Consider the following 16613-nt stretch of genomic DNA (forward strand, 5'->3'; position numbering starts at 1 on the left):
TATAAAAACAAAATACTCCCCTTATATAGCCATCTTTAATCCGTTCTAGCAGCCCTGAGCCTTACCTGGGGAAAAAGAGGCCTCTCTTCCTTTACTTTCTTGACACAGTCAGCTACCAGCCTCTTCATTGCTTTGGGGCAGTTCTTATATAGCTTACTAAGATCTGGGGAGGCATACCCTCGGCCCACCATGAAGATGATCTAAGGGAAAAACAGCTGAGTGAATGAGGGGTGGATGAACAACAGAAAATAAAAAGTCCTAACCCTCCAGCTGTTTAGGCTGGCAGGAGGCCCAGAAGCTCCCATGAGTCAGGTCCTTTAGCACCAGCACAGACTCACCTGATCTCGGTTGTTAATGTGAGAGTAAGGAAGCTCCCCTGTCATCAGCTCATACAATACGATGCCATAGGAGTAGACATCTGACTGGAAGCTGAATGGGTTGTTATCCTGCATTCGGATCACCTCTGGAGCCTACAGGGAAAAAGTGTATTTATCACCATATGACAGGCCCCATAGACATCTATAGATGGGCCAGGCGTCCCTTTCATTAGTTATGAATGAGTCCATTCTTCAGTCCCCACATAGCTTTTCCTCAAAGGTCTCCAACTCAGGCACTGGTTAAAACAGCTCAGGAATCCTTGTCTTTAAAGGACCAAGACCCAGCATTTCTATCTCAGCTTATTAAGTCCTCCCCACACTAAGCTTCACAGTGGCTTTGATCAACAGCTTCCTCAAGAAAATCTACAATTGAGCCTGGCTGTCACTAGGAGTCATGTAGATTTCAGGGAAGTGTACAGAAATGCTTTACGTTTGCACATAAAGCTTCTGGGTATTCCTTTTGCCCTGCACCAGAAACTGCTAGTGGGAGCCCAGATTCTCACCATCCACAGAACAGAGCCAGTAGGTTGTTCAACTTGCTGAGAACCACTCCAGCGTGACTTTACTGTTGCCAAACCAAAATCTCCAATTTTCACTGTTAGGCCTTCATGGAGAAATATATCTCAATGCTTGTTAAGGACTCTGGTTTCAAAAGAATGGTCAAGTTAATTTTGAAAACCATCCCAAAGTTCTTTATAACATGGTAATCTCTCCACCTTCTCTCTGTTGCAGCCTCTCTGCACTGAATTTCCTAAGATATATGAAGTTCTTAAAAGTGCTTCTGAAATGCCCCTTCTTCCAGGGGGCAGGCAGGGATTATTCAATGTGCCAGATTATCTGGCCCCAGCCAAAAAATACAAGTCAGTTTTCTTCCCTGCTTCTTTTCCCCATTTCCACATCTAGGTGCTGGGTCCCGGGCTTTGTGAACTTTCCACGTAATACATGTGAGTGAAACTCTAACATGATGAGCAGAGGCCACACTCCAGTACTCCCCAGAGGGCCAACTATGGCCTGCTGACAGCTTACAGTGGTTTCTGCCTCTGTTCCGCCCTCAAATCACTATCTGAACCTTGAGTGGTTAACAAAATAGCAAATCCCTTATTGAACTGTTCAATGTTGTCCTAAGAAATTTCTCATTAGAATTAGTACCACTTGGGTGACGTCAAAATGAAAACCAAAATCAGCTTGCTTCTGTGTAAAGAAGTCATACAGTTTAAGTCTAACTTGTGAGAGAGAAAAAAAATTAAAACAAAAAAATTTAACACATATGTAGCAACTTGTGAGCTGTTGGTGCCCAGGAACTCACACCTCCTTAAATCTGGTGTCTGCTTTCATGGTATAATGTTTGGCTGCTAAAAACCCCACCACTGAAAGGTGTTCCATGCCTCACACAGGTACCTAAAATAGGGCATGTCCTATAATCCAGCTCAACAACAATTATCATGCCTCTCACTGCTCAAGAAGCAAAGTGTGGGCTGTAATGCCATCCTTCTATCACAAGGAAAGGCTAGTGGAGGGTGGCACATTCAAAATTGTTAAATTTCATGCCTTACAGCATTAAAAAATACCTTTCTTCATTTACTCTTCTATAAAAACAGACTTAGAAGGGGAGAAGGATTATTTCCAACAGTGACTTCTGAGGAACCCACATAGGTACCTTTGAGAAAAAGATCATTTTATTTATTTGAGACAGAGCCTTGCTCTGTTCCCTAGGCTAGAGTGCAACTGCACAATCTCAGTTCGCTGCAACCTCCGCCTCCCAGGTTCAAGTGATTCTCCTACCTCAGCCTCCTGAGTAGCTGGGATTACAGGCATGTGCCACCACACCCAGCTAATTTTTAAATATAGAGACAGGTTTCGCCACATTGGCCAGGCTGGTCTCAAACTCCTAGCCTCAAGTGATCCACCTGCCTTGGCCTCCCAAAGCGCTGGGATGACAGGCATAAGCCACCACACCTGGTCAAGAAAGACCATTTTAAATAGTGATTTTTGGAAACCTTTCAACCTTTGGCTTATAGCTTACTTGCTATCCACCTAACAAGCAAATACACATACATACACTGTCCACAAACTAAAAATAAACCCAAGACAAAAGCACAATGCCCCTCAGGTTAATTTAGTAATAGTGTGATAAATTATGCCTATTTCAAGCTTACAAAAATCTCTCCAAATCACTTTTGCTGAGATAGAAAGGAACCCAACCTAAAACATCACTCTCATCAGTCCTGGTGAGGCATATGCTGCTGAGGAGCAAGCCAAGCCTACTAATTTTCTGACTTTTGTGTCTTCTTGTCCTCTGCGTCTTTCCTTAAAATGATATCCCCTGGCACCAAGAGTCACTTGTGATAAAAAGGCTCTATTCTGTTTCCCTAAATTTAGAACTGAGCAGTCAAATGGAACTCAACAACCAAAGGATACTGTTGGATTTCATGTCTCTGTGGATGATATTCTTTGCATGCAAATAGCTGTGAAGGGAAAAGAAATTATTAAATATAAGTTTGAGAGGCATGGGTAGAAAGCAGTTTTAAACTACAGCCAATAAGTAAATCCACTGAAGGCCCGGCTCCCAGGAGTGTTACACACAGGGATGGACGCTGTGCTATTCAGCCTGGTTTACATCACTGCTTACCTGAAGGTGAGGCCACAGCACAAACATGCTTACACCTTTCTTTCTTTCCTTTTTTTTTTTTTTTGAAACTGGAGTGCGGTGGTAGTCATAGCTCACTGCAGCCTAAACTTCCTAGGCTCAAGTGATCCTCCCACTGCAGCCTCCCAAGTAGCTGGAACCACAGACAAGTGCCACCATGCCGCCACCCCGCCGCCTTTTTTTTTTTTAGTAGATACCGGGTCTTGTAGTGTTGCCCCAAGCTGGTCTTGAAATCCTGGGCTCAAGTGATCCTCTCATATTGGCCTCCCAAAATGCTTGGATTACAGGCATGGGCCACTGTGCCCAGCCATCACTGACACTTCTTCAAGCATCAATTTTACTCAAAAGTAATTCTGATAACCCAATGCCCATAATTGATGAATGAATAATGTGGCAGATCCATACAATGGAATGTTACTCAGACACAGAAAGGAATGAAGTAGTGACACATGCTACAACCTGGATTAACCTTGAAAATAATATGCTGGGTGAAAGAGCCAGGCATACAGTACCACATCTTCTATATTACATACAGCAAGCATCACTGAACGGCAGGTACACCTTCTGAGAAATGTGTTGTCAGCCAACTTATCATGCAAATATCATAAAGTGTATTTATACAAACCAAGATGGTGCAGTCTACCGCATACCCTGGCTAAATGGTAGCCTGTTGCACTTAGGCTACAAACCTGTATGGCCCTCAGTGTACTGCATACTGGAGGTAATTGTAACATAGTATCTGTGTCTAAACATAGCCAAACAGAAAAGGCACAGTAAAAATACAGCATTACAATCTTGTGGGACCACCTTCCTATATGTGGTCTGTCATTGATCAAAACATCATTATATGGTACTTGACTATATTACATCTCACATGATTCCATTTATATTAAACTACAAAGTAGGCACAATCCACAGAAACAAAGTAGACTGTAAGTGGGTGGGAGGTATTGGGTGAAAGCCAATGGGTAAATATCGTTTGGATATTTGTCCACTCCAAATCTCATGTTGAAATGTGATCCCCAGTGTTGGAGGTGGGACCTAAGTGTCAGGTGTTTGGGTCATGGGGGCAGATTCCTCATCAATGGCTTGGTGCCTCCCTGCAGTGATGAGTGACTTCACGTGCTATTAGTTCACATGAAATCTGGTTAGAGTCTGGGACCTCCCTCCATGCTTTCTTGCTCCTTTCTCTTACCACATCACATGTGGCTCTCCTTGCCTTTTGCCATGAGTAAAAGCTTCCTGAGGGCCTCACCAGAAGCAGATGCTGGTGTCATGCTTTTTCTACACTCTGCAGAACCATGAGCCAAATACACCTCTTTTCTTTATAAATTATCCAGCCTCAGGTCTTCCTTTAGAAAAACCCAAACAGACTTATGCACCGAACATATGCTTCTTTCTGGGGTGATGAAAATGTTCTAAAATTGGACAGTGGTGATGGCTGCACAACTCAATAGTAGAAAACCACTGAAGTGTACATTTTAAAAGGGTGAATTTTATGATATATGAATTATATCTCATTTTTTTCTGAATTCTATTTATTAAAATATACAGAATGTAACTTCCATACGATTTAAAAATACGAGAATTTGTGTAGCGCTTGCAAGCACAGCTATAGCTCAGCAGCTCCCAGATGTCTAGAGGTGTGAGGAATTCCTCCCCTTCTACCATAAGGGACACTTCAGAGGGAAGCTGAAGAAGCACTACCCTGGGTTAGCCGGGAAAGGTGGGAGGATCACTTGAGGCCAGTTTGAGACCAGCCTGGGCAACACAGTGAGAGCCCCAACTCTACAAAATACACAAAAATTATCTGGGCATGGTAGCGTGTGCCTGCAGTCCCAGAAACCTAGGAGACTAAGGCAAGAGGATCACAGGAGTTCAAGGATACAGTGAGAGTTATGATTGCACCACTGCACTCCAGCATAGGCAATAAAGTGAGACCCTAAGGAAAAAGGTTTTTAATTAAATTATCCTGAAAAATGACATCTGCTTAAACCCTCATGTGGCACAGTCACATCTCAGACAGCCGAGCAGAAGGTACATGCCCCCACTATGTTCTCAGGTTTTTGGATAAAGCGAGGGTAGCAGGAAGAGCCTGAGTCTGAGTGCCGGGGGGAAGGTTTGCTTGGGTAAGGAATTGGAATGTCTTTTTTTTTTTTTTTTTTTTTGAGACAGTCTCGCTCTGCAGCCCAGGCTGAAGTGCAGTAGCGTGATCTCAGCTCACTGCAACCTCTGCCTCCTGGTAGCGATTCTCCTGCCTCAGCCTCCTTAGTAGCTGGGATTACAGCCACGTGCCACCACACCTGGTTGATTTTTGTATTTTTAGTAGAGAAAGGATTTTGCCATGTTGGCAAGGCTGGTCTTGAACTCTTGGCCCCAAGTGATCCACTGGCCTTGGCCTCCCAAAGTGCTGGGATTATAGGCATGAGCCACTCCACCCAGCTAGAACCTGAACAACACATTCCTAATAACTGACCCCTCCAGCCCAGGCCAGAGGCTTGTACAAAGATAATCACAGAATTACTTAATGGACTAGAAGGCTTTTCCTGATCTTGGTTCCAATTTACAGACAAGTTTGATGCCTGGGTCCCAGAGAGGCATCAGGCCATCTACTCACTCCATTCCCTGAGCCGTCTGCCGAGCAATGTCAATTAGCTGGAACATCTGAAACTTGGTCTCCTGGACATGCAGGTGTTTGTAGAGGCTGCTGCCCTCGCACCACTGGGTCACAATTGCCAGGTTGTCCTTTGTCATGTACCCCATGAAAAGCAGAATGTTCACATGCCGTGTTTTGCTGAGGAGAGGAAGAGAGGAAAGGGAGGAGGAAAGTGCTCAGGGAGGTCTACTGTGCTTTCCCATGGGTTCTGTGCTCTTGACACTACTCCCAGTCCCAACCTGGAGGGGGCTAGAAAAACAAACACATGGCACAGCTGATAACCTGGGCGGCATTCTGAGCAAACAGAGGAGCCCAACATTAGTTCACTAGGCCATCAGTTCAGTGCTGGCCTTGCTTACAGAGAAGACATTCTGTTTCGTCACTATAAACTCATGACCCTCCTTGTGGAGGTTACAAGGGCTCCTCTGTAGAAGTCTCCATTATATGACATATTCCTAAAAGTCTAAATAGTAACTGAAAGATTTGAAAACTTACTATTCTAAAGTCTAAAATAAAGCAACTCAGCTATAAAGAGGATTCTGGGAAATAAAGATAAAAATAGGGCCTATTTCTCCTGCCCACCTCAAACCAAAACCCAGAGATAGAGCCTGGGCTACTGAGTTTACTGTGCCCAGAGGAGGGTATTCTCCTGAAAAGGGGCTCTTCGAACGGCCTGACAACCACATAAACTAAAGGAAACATCCCTTCGCTCTCAGAGGAGGAGCATCCACCCACAGGACCTCCACTGTGAGTCCTCACTGCCTGCCAGTCCCAGCCCACGGCACAGCCCGCTGACTCTGCAGTCCTGGTACTCCCCACTCCAGAGGGACTGGACGCCCAGCTTTCTACTCACCGCAAAACAGCCACCTCATTCCTGAAGGCCTGGAACTGCTCTGGGGTTGGGTCGACAACCTTTAGGATCTTCACTGCAACATCTCCTGCAAAATTAGTTGGTTGTCAGTGCAATCAGTTGAATGATTTTACTCTTTCAAATAACCTAGTTTTCAGGAAGATACAGTGATTCATTTATCCAAAGAATCATATACCTACACAGATACAACAAATCTCAAAATTTCTTTTTTTTTTTAAGACAGGGTCTCACTCTATTGTCTAGGCTAGAGTGCAGTGGCACACTACAGCCTCGACCCCCTGGGCTTAAGCCATCCTCCCACCTTGGCCTCCTAAACTGCTGAGATTATAGGTCCAATTTCCACATTAATTCAAATAACTGAAAAAAGTTACATGGGTAAATGCTATCCCTACAGTTACACCTTCAATAGGCTTGGTTAAACTATTCATACCAACCCTGGCAAGCTACAGAGGTGAGATCGTAAGTGATAGGTCAAAACCTTGTCCTGTGGGGATGAAATCAGTACATGGATATGAATGGCCTGGCAAATACAGAATGACTGGGGCTGGATGCTGGTGTAAGGAAACAGACCATTTAGCAACTATCGAGGCTGACCTCTGAATCCACATTTCAGTGAGAACTAATATAGTCCCTAGTAAAAATTCAGAGAAATACACTGAAATTAAGCTTCTCTGCCTTCAATACCATTAAAAAATAATCCTAATAATACTGAATCCTGGCATCGTGTATACTTTTATCTCTCTTAATCCTCACATGTGCCCTATGACGTAAATAATTTTATCTTTACTTCACAGACAACAAGCAGAGAAGTTTAGTCACTTGACCAATGTCAGACTGCCAAAAAAAAAAACAAAGAGTGCTGGAGCCAGGGCTGGAACCCCAGTCTGACCCCAATTGATATTCTACCTACAGTACTGACAACTGATTGTCAAGCACTGTGAGTAAAACCAGCCTCTTGATAAAACTTTAGACACATCCAGGGATCAGTTCCACTTTAGAGTGCTACAAATTTAAAAGCCACTTTCAAAAGTGTTTCTGGAGCCTCTGTTGAAACATTCCTCCTTTCTTCCTTTTTTTTTTTTTGAGATGGAGTCTCGCTGTGTCGCCCAGGCTAGAGTGCAGTGGCACGATCTCAGCTCACTGCAACCTCCGCAAGCGATTCTCCTGCCTCACTCTCCCGAGTAGCTGGGATTACAGGCGTGTTCCACCATGTCCAGCTAATTTTTGTATTTTTTGGTGGAGATGGGGTTTCACCATGTTGCCCAGGCTGGTCTCAAACTCCTGACCTCAAGTTCTCTGCCCGCCTCTGCCTTCCAGAGTACTCAGCGCACCCAGCCCTCCTCATTTCGTTTTTGGGAAGAAAACTGGTAGAGAGATGGCTCTCACAATAAGTCTCAAAATGTCTCCCTGTGGTCTCTGGTTTTATCATCTGAAGTTTCAATGATGGGTCCCTGTGTTTTAACAGCAGCCTCCAAAGTGGCTCTCATCCAGTTAACCCTCACATGTGACAAAGGCTGGCCAAATGTCCTAACGGTCTCGTACAACCTCAGATCCCATTTAACCCAAATGATCCTCAGTCTTTACAGGACCCTAACAACTACCTCTACCTCTACCTCCACCTCTACCTCTCACTCAAACTGAAGCCATAAGATCTCCTTGAGTTCTCGGAACAGGCCAGGTGAGTGGTCCACTTTGCACTTGATGTTGCTGCTTTCCTAGGTATCTGTACCACCTTCACCACCCTCACCCTCTATGCAAATGCCACTGTCTTGGCAGACTCCTTTCTGACCAATCTATTTGGAACTGGGACTGCCACTGCACATCTCCTTTCCTCCATTTTTCTCCTTAGCAATTATAGCACACTACATATTCTACTTTTCTTGTTTACTGCCCCCACTAGAATATAAACTCCTTAAGATTTTTTTTTTGGAGACAGGGTCTTGTTCTGTTGCCCAGGCTGGAGTGCAGTGGTGTGATCATGGCTCACTGCAGCCTCAATCTCCCTGGCTCAAGTGATCCTCCTGCCTCAGCTGGCACAACAGACACACAGTACCACATTCGGCTAATTTATAGAGACAGGGTCTCACTATGTTGTTCAGGCTGGTCTCAAACTCCTGGGCTAAAGTAATCCTCCCACCTCAGCCTCCCAAAGTGTGAGGATTACAGGTGTGAGCCACCACCTCTGACCAAGAGGGGAAAAAAAAAAAAAAAAATAAATAAATAAATATATATATATATATATATTTTTTTTTTTTTTTTTGAGGCAGTCTCACTCTATCGTCCAAGCTGGAGTGCAGTCGCATAATCTTGGCTCACTGCAACTTCCGCTTCCCAGGCTCAAGCAATTCTCGTGGTTCAGACCCTTGAGCAGCTGGCATTACAGGTGTAAACCACCATACTCAACTAATTTTTATATTATTAGCAGAGACAGGGTCTCACCACGTTGGCCAGGCTAGTCTCAACTCCTAGTCTCAAATGATCTGCCTGACTTGGCCTCTCAAAGTGCTGGGATTACAGGGGTGAGCCACCATGCCCGGCCAAAGAGAGAGAATTTTTATATTTTGTTCACTGCTTCATTTCCTAGTCCCCAGAAGAATGCCTGGTGTTCAAAGAATGATCAGGAAACACTGGATGAAGAAATGAATGGATTCTAACATAAAACTGTCAGGCAAATTATGAATTGACAAGCTATTTGAGACTCTGGAGTAGAAGAGAGGACTTGGCCTCTGACGGGAAATACTGGGAACTTAGTTGCCTGTAGAAGACAAGAAACAGTTTATGGCAGGGGAATTCAGAACCCAATGTCCAGCCTGACATCCCCAGGCCTTGCCTCATCCCAGGTCTATGGAATTAGGGCGGGACCCAAAACAAAGGCAGCTCGTCAACCTGGCCCTGGCATTCCTTGGGCATTTCCAAGTCCACTTTTCCAGCACTCCATGCAATAGGTGTCCAATGCTGCTCACCACTCTTTCTCTCCTTTCAAACCCATTTCTCAGATGAGTACAAAACTGTATAGTAATACTTCATCTTTTCCTTTGGCAATTATCCAAATACTCTTGTAGCTAGCAATCCTTCAGCATACTTATGAATCCTTCATACTTACAAACCTTGGCAAGTAATATAAATCACTAAATGGCTAGGTAACTTTTTATGGAGGGTAGTTTATGAAGTCTTTATTACAAATCAAGCCAGAATTTCTTATTTTCCCTTAATAGCAAAGTCAGAGGCAAATGTAATTTGAAATGTTTTTACCTTTTCCTGCTTTAACCATTTGGGATTGTCTAAACTTACTATATACATCTCTGCTTTCTGAAACAGAACAGAATGAACACTATTCCTTCTCATTTTGTTGACATGTCACTGTTACAAACCACAGTCTCTGCCCTCAGCTGAGATGAGGCTCTCCAGATGTGGGTTATACCAAGCTGCTTGTCCTACTAAGTAGCTAAAAACTGTTTCTGTCACGTTTGTGAATCTGTTCACGGGGTTTTCTGCCTTATGCTTTCAGTGATTATTCCTGCTGCCATAATTTGATAGCCTCTGATGTTGGCTTTATCCATTTAATGTGTTGTTTGTAATTAGCAAAGGCTGGTGAATCTCATGACAAATTTGTTTATTTTTATTTTTTTGGGACAGAGTCTCGCTCTGTCGCCCAGGCTGGAGTGCAGTGGTGTGATCTTGGCTCACTGCAGCCTCCACCTCCCAGGTTCAAGTGATTCTCCTGCCTCAGCCTCCCAAATAGCTGGGATTACAGACACCCACAACCACACCCAGCAAATTTTTGTATTTTTAGTAGAAATGGAGTTTCACCATGTTGGCGAGGCTGGTCTTGAATTTCTGACCTCAAGTGATCTGCCTGCCTCAGCCTTCCAAAGTGCTAGGATTACGGCTGTGCCCAGCCTTGGTGCCAAATTTAATGCTCAAAAGGAGGTTGTGAGCTTTGGGCCTGAGAGACTCTGCTTTAAATAAATAAATATGTGAGTTTTAGTTCATGCATCTGAGGCCTCTGAGTTGCTTTGAAACCCCTTCTGCTTTATTTCCACAGTGGGTGGGCGGAGTTAAAAAAAATCTTCAATCAAAATAATGAAAACAATTTTAATTAATTTTTTGAGATGGAGTTTCGCTCTTGTTGCCCAATGGCACAATCTCAGCTCACTGCAACCTCTGCCTCCTGAGTTAAAGCGATTCTCCTGCCTCAGCCTCCTGAGTAGCTGGGATTACAACCAACCACCACCACGCCCAACTAATTATTTTTTTTTTAAGTAGAGACAGGGTTTCTCCATGTTGGTCTGGCTGGTCTCCAACTCCCAGCCTCAGGTGATCCGCCTGCCTGGGCTGGGATTAAAGGCACTTAAAAATTACAGTTGTAATTTTTAAGACACTGAACAGGACATTACATTGTATACAGGAACCAGAACGGGGGTGGGGTGGGGTGGGGGGGGGTGGGGTGGGGTGGGTGGAGTATTGCACAAAACAATCTAGAAATTAGGTCTCCTTGATCACTCATCTTTCTTATTCATTCATAGACCAGGGTTTGCTTTCTGAAACGATGGCATAAAAGTCCACTGCTCCTCGCCCCTCTGACTTTTGAGACTCTTTTTTGAGTTAAAAAGTAAAACTAGAATCTTAAAAACATTAGACAAGTTATCTACATTCTAATTGCAGTCTTTATGGAATAACACTGTAACAATCTTATCATAGTTTGAAAGCTCACACTACTGAGAGAAGACAAAGCTCATAAGCAGTACCCTGCACTAATGCCTTGAAAAATTATGAATCCCCACATAAAAGTGCTCAACCAGAGGAAAATTAAACTTGGGTACAACTTAAACTTCATCTATTGGCTTTTAGCTGAGGCTTTTTAAATGTAGTATAAAAATGATCAAATGCTAATAGAAGCAATAGATGGAATAGCCATTGCTCTGCCTCCTAAATTATTAGGAGCCTTGTTACCTCAGATACAAGTACTCTATCCCACAAAATGCTTGTGTTCTTCTTTCCTGAGGAATCCTGGAGATAGATATTTATGCCATCTAAATATTCTGCAACTGGCTGGGCACGGTGGTTTACACCTGTAATCCCAGTACTCTAGGAGGCCAAGGCAGGCAGATTGCTTGAGCTAATGAGTTCGAGACCAGCTGAGCAACAAGGAAAAACCCCATTGCTGCAAAAAATAAAAAATTAGCTGGGCGTGGTGGCACGTGCCTGTAGTCCCAGCTACTTGGGAGGCAGAGGCAGGAGGATGGATGGCTTAAGCCCAGGAGGCAGAGACTGAAGTAAGCCAAGATTGTGCCACTATACTCCAGTCTGGGCAATAAAGCCAGATCTTGTCTCTAAATACATATAAATAAATATTCTACAACAGTGTCATTTCTCTGGGACCCAGGAGACAGCCCAATAGTACATATTAGATGCAATTTTCTTTTTTTTCTTCCCCTGAGACACTGTCTTGCCCTTTCACCCAGGCTGGAGTACAGTAGTATATACTCACTGTACTCAGCTCACTACAACCTTGTCTCCTGAGCTCAAGCTGTCTTTCTGCCTCAGCCTCCCGAGTAGCTGGGACTATAGGCAAGTGCCCTCACATCCATCTAATTTTTGGTAGAGATGGGGTTTCATGATGTTCAGGCTGTTCTCGAACTCCTAGGATCATGTGATCTGCTTGCTACAGCCTCCCAAAGTGCTGGGATTACAGGTCATGAGGCCACCCTGCCTAACCAGATCCAATTTTCAAAGGAAAAGGAATCATTCTACATGTACTTTGCAAATGTTCAGTCAGGTGCCAATCCTCTTAAAGAACCAGAAATTGGTCAGATGATTAATTACAAGTGGTGAAAAGACACACATTAATGAGCCCATGGTAAGGCCAGGCACAGTGGCTCATGCCTGTAATCCCAGCATTTTGGAAGACCCAAGAGGACTGCTTGAGTCCAGGAGCTGAAGACCAGCCTGGGCAATACAGTAAGACCTTGTCTCTACAAAAAACAAAAAAAAAATTAGCTGGGCATTCACTTGTGGTGCCAGCTACTTGGGAGGCTTAGGAAGGAGGATTGTTTGAGCCCAAGAGTTGGAGGCTGCAGTGAGCTGTGATTGTGCCACTGTACTCCAGCCTGGGCAACAAAGCAAGAACTTATTTAAAAAAACAAAAACAAAACAAAACAAAAAAAACCCACCAGGTTCTCAAAACTGGAAGCATTTTATACCTCCCCTTCCCCACATCAGATGGAGTCACTCTGTCACCCAGGCTGGAGGGCAGTGGTGGGAATCTCCACTCATTGTAACCTCTGCTGCCCAGGTTCAAGCAATTCTCCTGCCTCAGCCTCTTGAGTAGCTGGGATTACAGGCACCTGCCACTGTGCGGGCTAATTTTTGTAGTTTTAGTAGAGATGGGGTTTCACCATCTTGGCCAGGCTGGTCTTGAACTCCTGACCTTGTGATCCCCCCACCTCGACCTCCCAAAGTGCTGGGAATACAGGTGTGAGCCACCACACCTGGCCATGTTTGATATTTTCAGTACCTTGAATTTTAATACTCTATTCATTTGATGCTTATAACTTCTCTCAATCTTTGTACATTTATCTCTAAAGGTAATTACAGTGTCATCCAAAGTAGAAATAGAGGCACCAAGGGACTCTGGGATTTTGCTTTATTGTAATCTGAATTTAGAAGAAATCACTTTTTGGGAACATGTAGCATTTTCAAATATGTATTATTTGCTAAAGTCCTAAAGCGAGAGGCATTAAAAACCTACCAGAGAAATGCGAAGTATGTTGTCAAAATGTTAAGTGTTGCCAAAATACACAAGCTGTAACTACAGAAGTTAAATAGTACCTTTCTTCCAAGTGACAAAGTGTTTCCATTAAATTAAGAACACTAATATTCCACACAGATTCAAGAATTAAGTCTATGCCTTCCCTGTTTGATAGGGATACCCACAACTAATCCTAGGACAGGACAAAGAGAAGTTATTTCAGGAGATTTCCAGCTTTCTTATGCCTAACTGCATGAGCATGGGCAAATCAGCCCCCATTTCAATATCTAAGGTCCTTTCCAGCTTGAAGTTTCTAGCAACCATGTTCCTGCCATAACAGCAGACTCCTGCTCACTTAAGGAGCGTCCAAGCATAACTCATGTGCAGACTGTATTTAATCAAAAGCACTCCTGACATCTGATTATAGGGCTCAAGTCTTATTCACTAATTTCTAATTATCCTGGGAGCTTTATAAGAACTTAGTTTAAAAACATTTAAGTTCAATCTTCAGGTATAACCAAGTATCTAAGGGAGAGTACTGCTGTAAACCCAGGAGCACACAGAGTCTTCTCCTCCTCCTGGCCCCCTGGACTGAAACTTGACTTCACACCAAAGCCCTGCAGTAAGTAAAGGGAGGGCCCCAAGCTTACCATGCCACTTGCCCTTATAAACAGTTCCAAAAGAGCCTGACCCAATCCGAGTGGAGAGCATCACTTCACTGGCTTCTATTTCCCAGTAATAGCTTGAATCTCTCTGTCCACGAGGCCTCTGAAACAAGTAGAGATCACTATTATACTCCATGGAATGGTAATAATCTTTTGAAAATGAAGGCATCAAAGAAAGGATCAACTCATGTCATGTTTCCATATCTTTTAAAGATAAACATATTAACTATACTTCCAATTTTTGTCTTTTGAGAAATACCATTTTAGTTGTAGTACTGGCAAGTTGTCTGATCCAAGTGTGCTGAAAATGACAGTGACATTTATAATCTCCTTCATAAAATATATTTTATTAGAATCATCTTCCAAAGTAAGTTAAAAATATTCTAGTTTCCAACAAGGTTTTTCTTACTGAACTCTTAATTAGCAGGAGGTACTGTTGTCTATACTCACAATTTTGTTTTTCTCCTGGGTTCCAGATCCTGGTGCCCGCTCCCTTTGTGCTGGCATGGGGGTTTTGGGCTGTGACCAGCCTGTTGGGCTCAGATTGTTGGGGCTACTGGACAGGGCTGAAGGTGAGGCTTAACAGACAAGACAAACAGAATCCACACAAGGATAAGCCAACAGAAGATACACCGTATAAAGAAAAAAAGCCCATCACCGTTGGATAAATTACTATGGAAAAGTACCTGATTCGCTGTGACTTCGAATTGCATCCTGCAACAGAAAAGGAAAGCTGGTCAACTCCTACACACAGAAGATTTTCTCTGGGGGAGGGAAAAGAGAGGAGGAGGATGTGCAAGAACAAAATAGATTATAAAACCTCTAAAAACCATAAAAATCCTATACCATACTCTAATCAATGTTCCTTGACTAAATTCAGCAAATATCAGTGGCTAGTATCTCCAAGGCTGGTTTTTCATAAAATATTAGAAGAATTGATATTAATTTTTTTTTTGAGATGGAGTCTTGTTCTGTCGCCCAGGCTGGAGTGCAGTGGCACAACATCAGCTCACTGCAACCTCCAACTCCGAGGTTCAAGCAATTCTCCTGCCTCAGTCTCCTGAGTAGCTGGGATTACAGGCGGGCACCACCACACCCAGCTAATTTTTATATTTTTTAGTAGAGATGGGGTTTTTGCCACATTGGCCAGGCTGGTCTCAAACTCCTGGCCTCAGGTGATCCACCTGCCTTGGTCTCTCAAAGTGCTGGCATTAGAGGCGTGAGCCACCGTGCCCAGCTTGGTATTAATTTTTCATATATAATGAAAACTACATTTTTTTTCTGAAGAGAAAGCAATGTACACAACAAACATACTCTTTCAAAGAAAACTAGCAAAGTTATTCTCAGCTGAGGCCCTTCCAAAGATTGGGAATCTTGTTTCACTGAGGCTCAAAGCTCTTTTTTAAAAGGTGGGATGGGGAGGTGAATTCTGGGGGAAGCTCACTCTTGCTCCACGAGGAGTTAGGGTAAATTGACTAGAAGTTGGATTTGAAAAAGGTAAGCACCATTACTACATACTTTATATCCAAGGCTAAAATCATAGAAAGCTGGAAAGACCACAAATCCAAGTTCAAAACCTACATTTTACATGTAAGAAAATACATCTGAACAGATAGAGACTTGGCAGGGTCACAGAGCCAGTAGGTGGCAGAAATAGAGCCAAAAACCATCAAACATGGATCTCAGCCCTAGCTCTTTTACCAGAAAACACTGCCTTATGGGTAAATTTGGAAATTGGTTACATTCTTCTCATGGGAGAAGGCAAAGACTATCTTTAGAATTTATTAGTAACTGGAAAACGGTAATCACAGAGGCCTCCATGAGACCTAAACCCCAATCTAAAATTCATCACTTGGAGTAGAATAGTGTAATAGAATAATATAAAGCCACCTGACCCCCCATATCCTCAGAAAGGACATTTTGGGGAGGGAAGTCCTACTCTTTTCTTTGTGTAACCACAGTACAGACAAGATACCTGTTCCACACAACTATTACTAGAATGCTCCTATTCTATTATATCATTACAAGATAAAAAGAATCAAACCAAGCTGTTCCCCTGCTCCCAAAACATAATTAAGAATTTAACAAAAAAGCCTAGTTCTGGTTCCCAAACCTAGCTAGTCTTCAAAATCATTGGAGAGTGATTCTGATTCTGGAAAGAAGAATAAAGATTCACCCCCTAACTCCCAGCCTAGGATTGGATCGAGCATGTTTGGGAGATGAAGGTGGGAAGCCCAGCAATCTGTGGGTTCTAAGTACAGCAAGATAAATGCCAAGTGGGCAAAATAGTGGCAAAAAATAATGTGGATTTCAATAGAAATCAGCAGCTGCAGCTTCATTACCCAACTAATCTGTCCTTTGTTTTTAAAGCAAGGCACAATTTATTTCTATTAACGATAATTATATTCCTATGTAGTAGGATTTTTTCCTTAATGTCATAGTAATTTTCTTCCCTATATCCACTAAATACCACATATTTTATTCCATGCTAATTTCTATGGTTGGATCAATTTATCCCAGAAAGAATTTTTGTATTGTTCCTGGAATCTAAATACTCAAGAGAACTATGAATAATTTGAGAACTACAAATAATTTAAATAAATAAAGCAACAATGTCTACTTTAAAAATGCTGACTCATGTGATTA

General features: G+C 43.0%; 1 protein-coding gene across 11 annotated transcripts in view; it reads right to left on the bottom strand.

The window, feature by feature from the left end:
* Positions 1 to 16613, bottom strand: part of RAF1 (Raf-1 proto-oncogene, serine/threonine kinase) — an 88300-nt gene that overhangs the window by 1143 nt on the left and 70544 nt on the right. For 10 of the 11 annotated variants that reach the window (XM_032262268.1, XM_032262274.1, XM_032262265.1 and 7 more), the window contains 9 exons: positions 14654 to 14681; positions 14418 to 14545; positions 13953 to 14070; positions 6534 to 6618; positions 5642 to 5818; positions 2796 to 2842; positions 881 to 999; positions 339 to 470; positions 66 to 200 (listed from right to left, as the gene is read on the bottom strand). In XM_032262268.1, coding sequence (XP_032118159.1) covers positions 66 to 200; positions 339 to 470; positions 881 to 999; positions 2796 to 2842; positions 5642 to 5818; positions 6534 to 6618; positions 13953 to 14070; positions 14418 to 14545; positions 14654 to 14681 — 969 coding nt within the window. Of the gene's footprint in view, positions 1 to 65; positions 201 to 338; positions 471 to 665; positions 747 to 813; positions 1000 to 2795; positions 2843 to 5641; positions 5819 to 6533; positions 6619 to 13952; positions 14071 to 14417; positions 14546 to 14653; positions 14682 to 16613 lie in introns of those variants that run through there. The other variant, XM_032262273.1, reaches the window with a different exon arrangement.

The sequence above is a fragment of the Sapajus apella genome, unplaced genomic scaffold, assembly GCF_009761245.1.
Source record: "Sapajus apella isolate SASKATOON/1434 unplaced genomic scaffold, GSC_monkey_1.0 scaffold128, whole genome shotgun sequence".
NCBI lineage: Eukaryota > Metazoa > Chordata > Mammalia > Primates > Cebidae > Sapajus > Sapajus apella.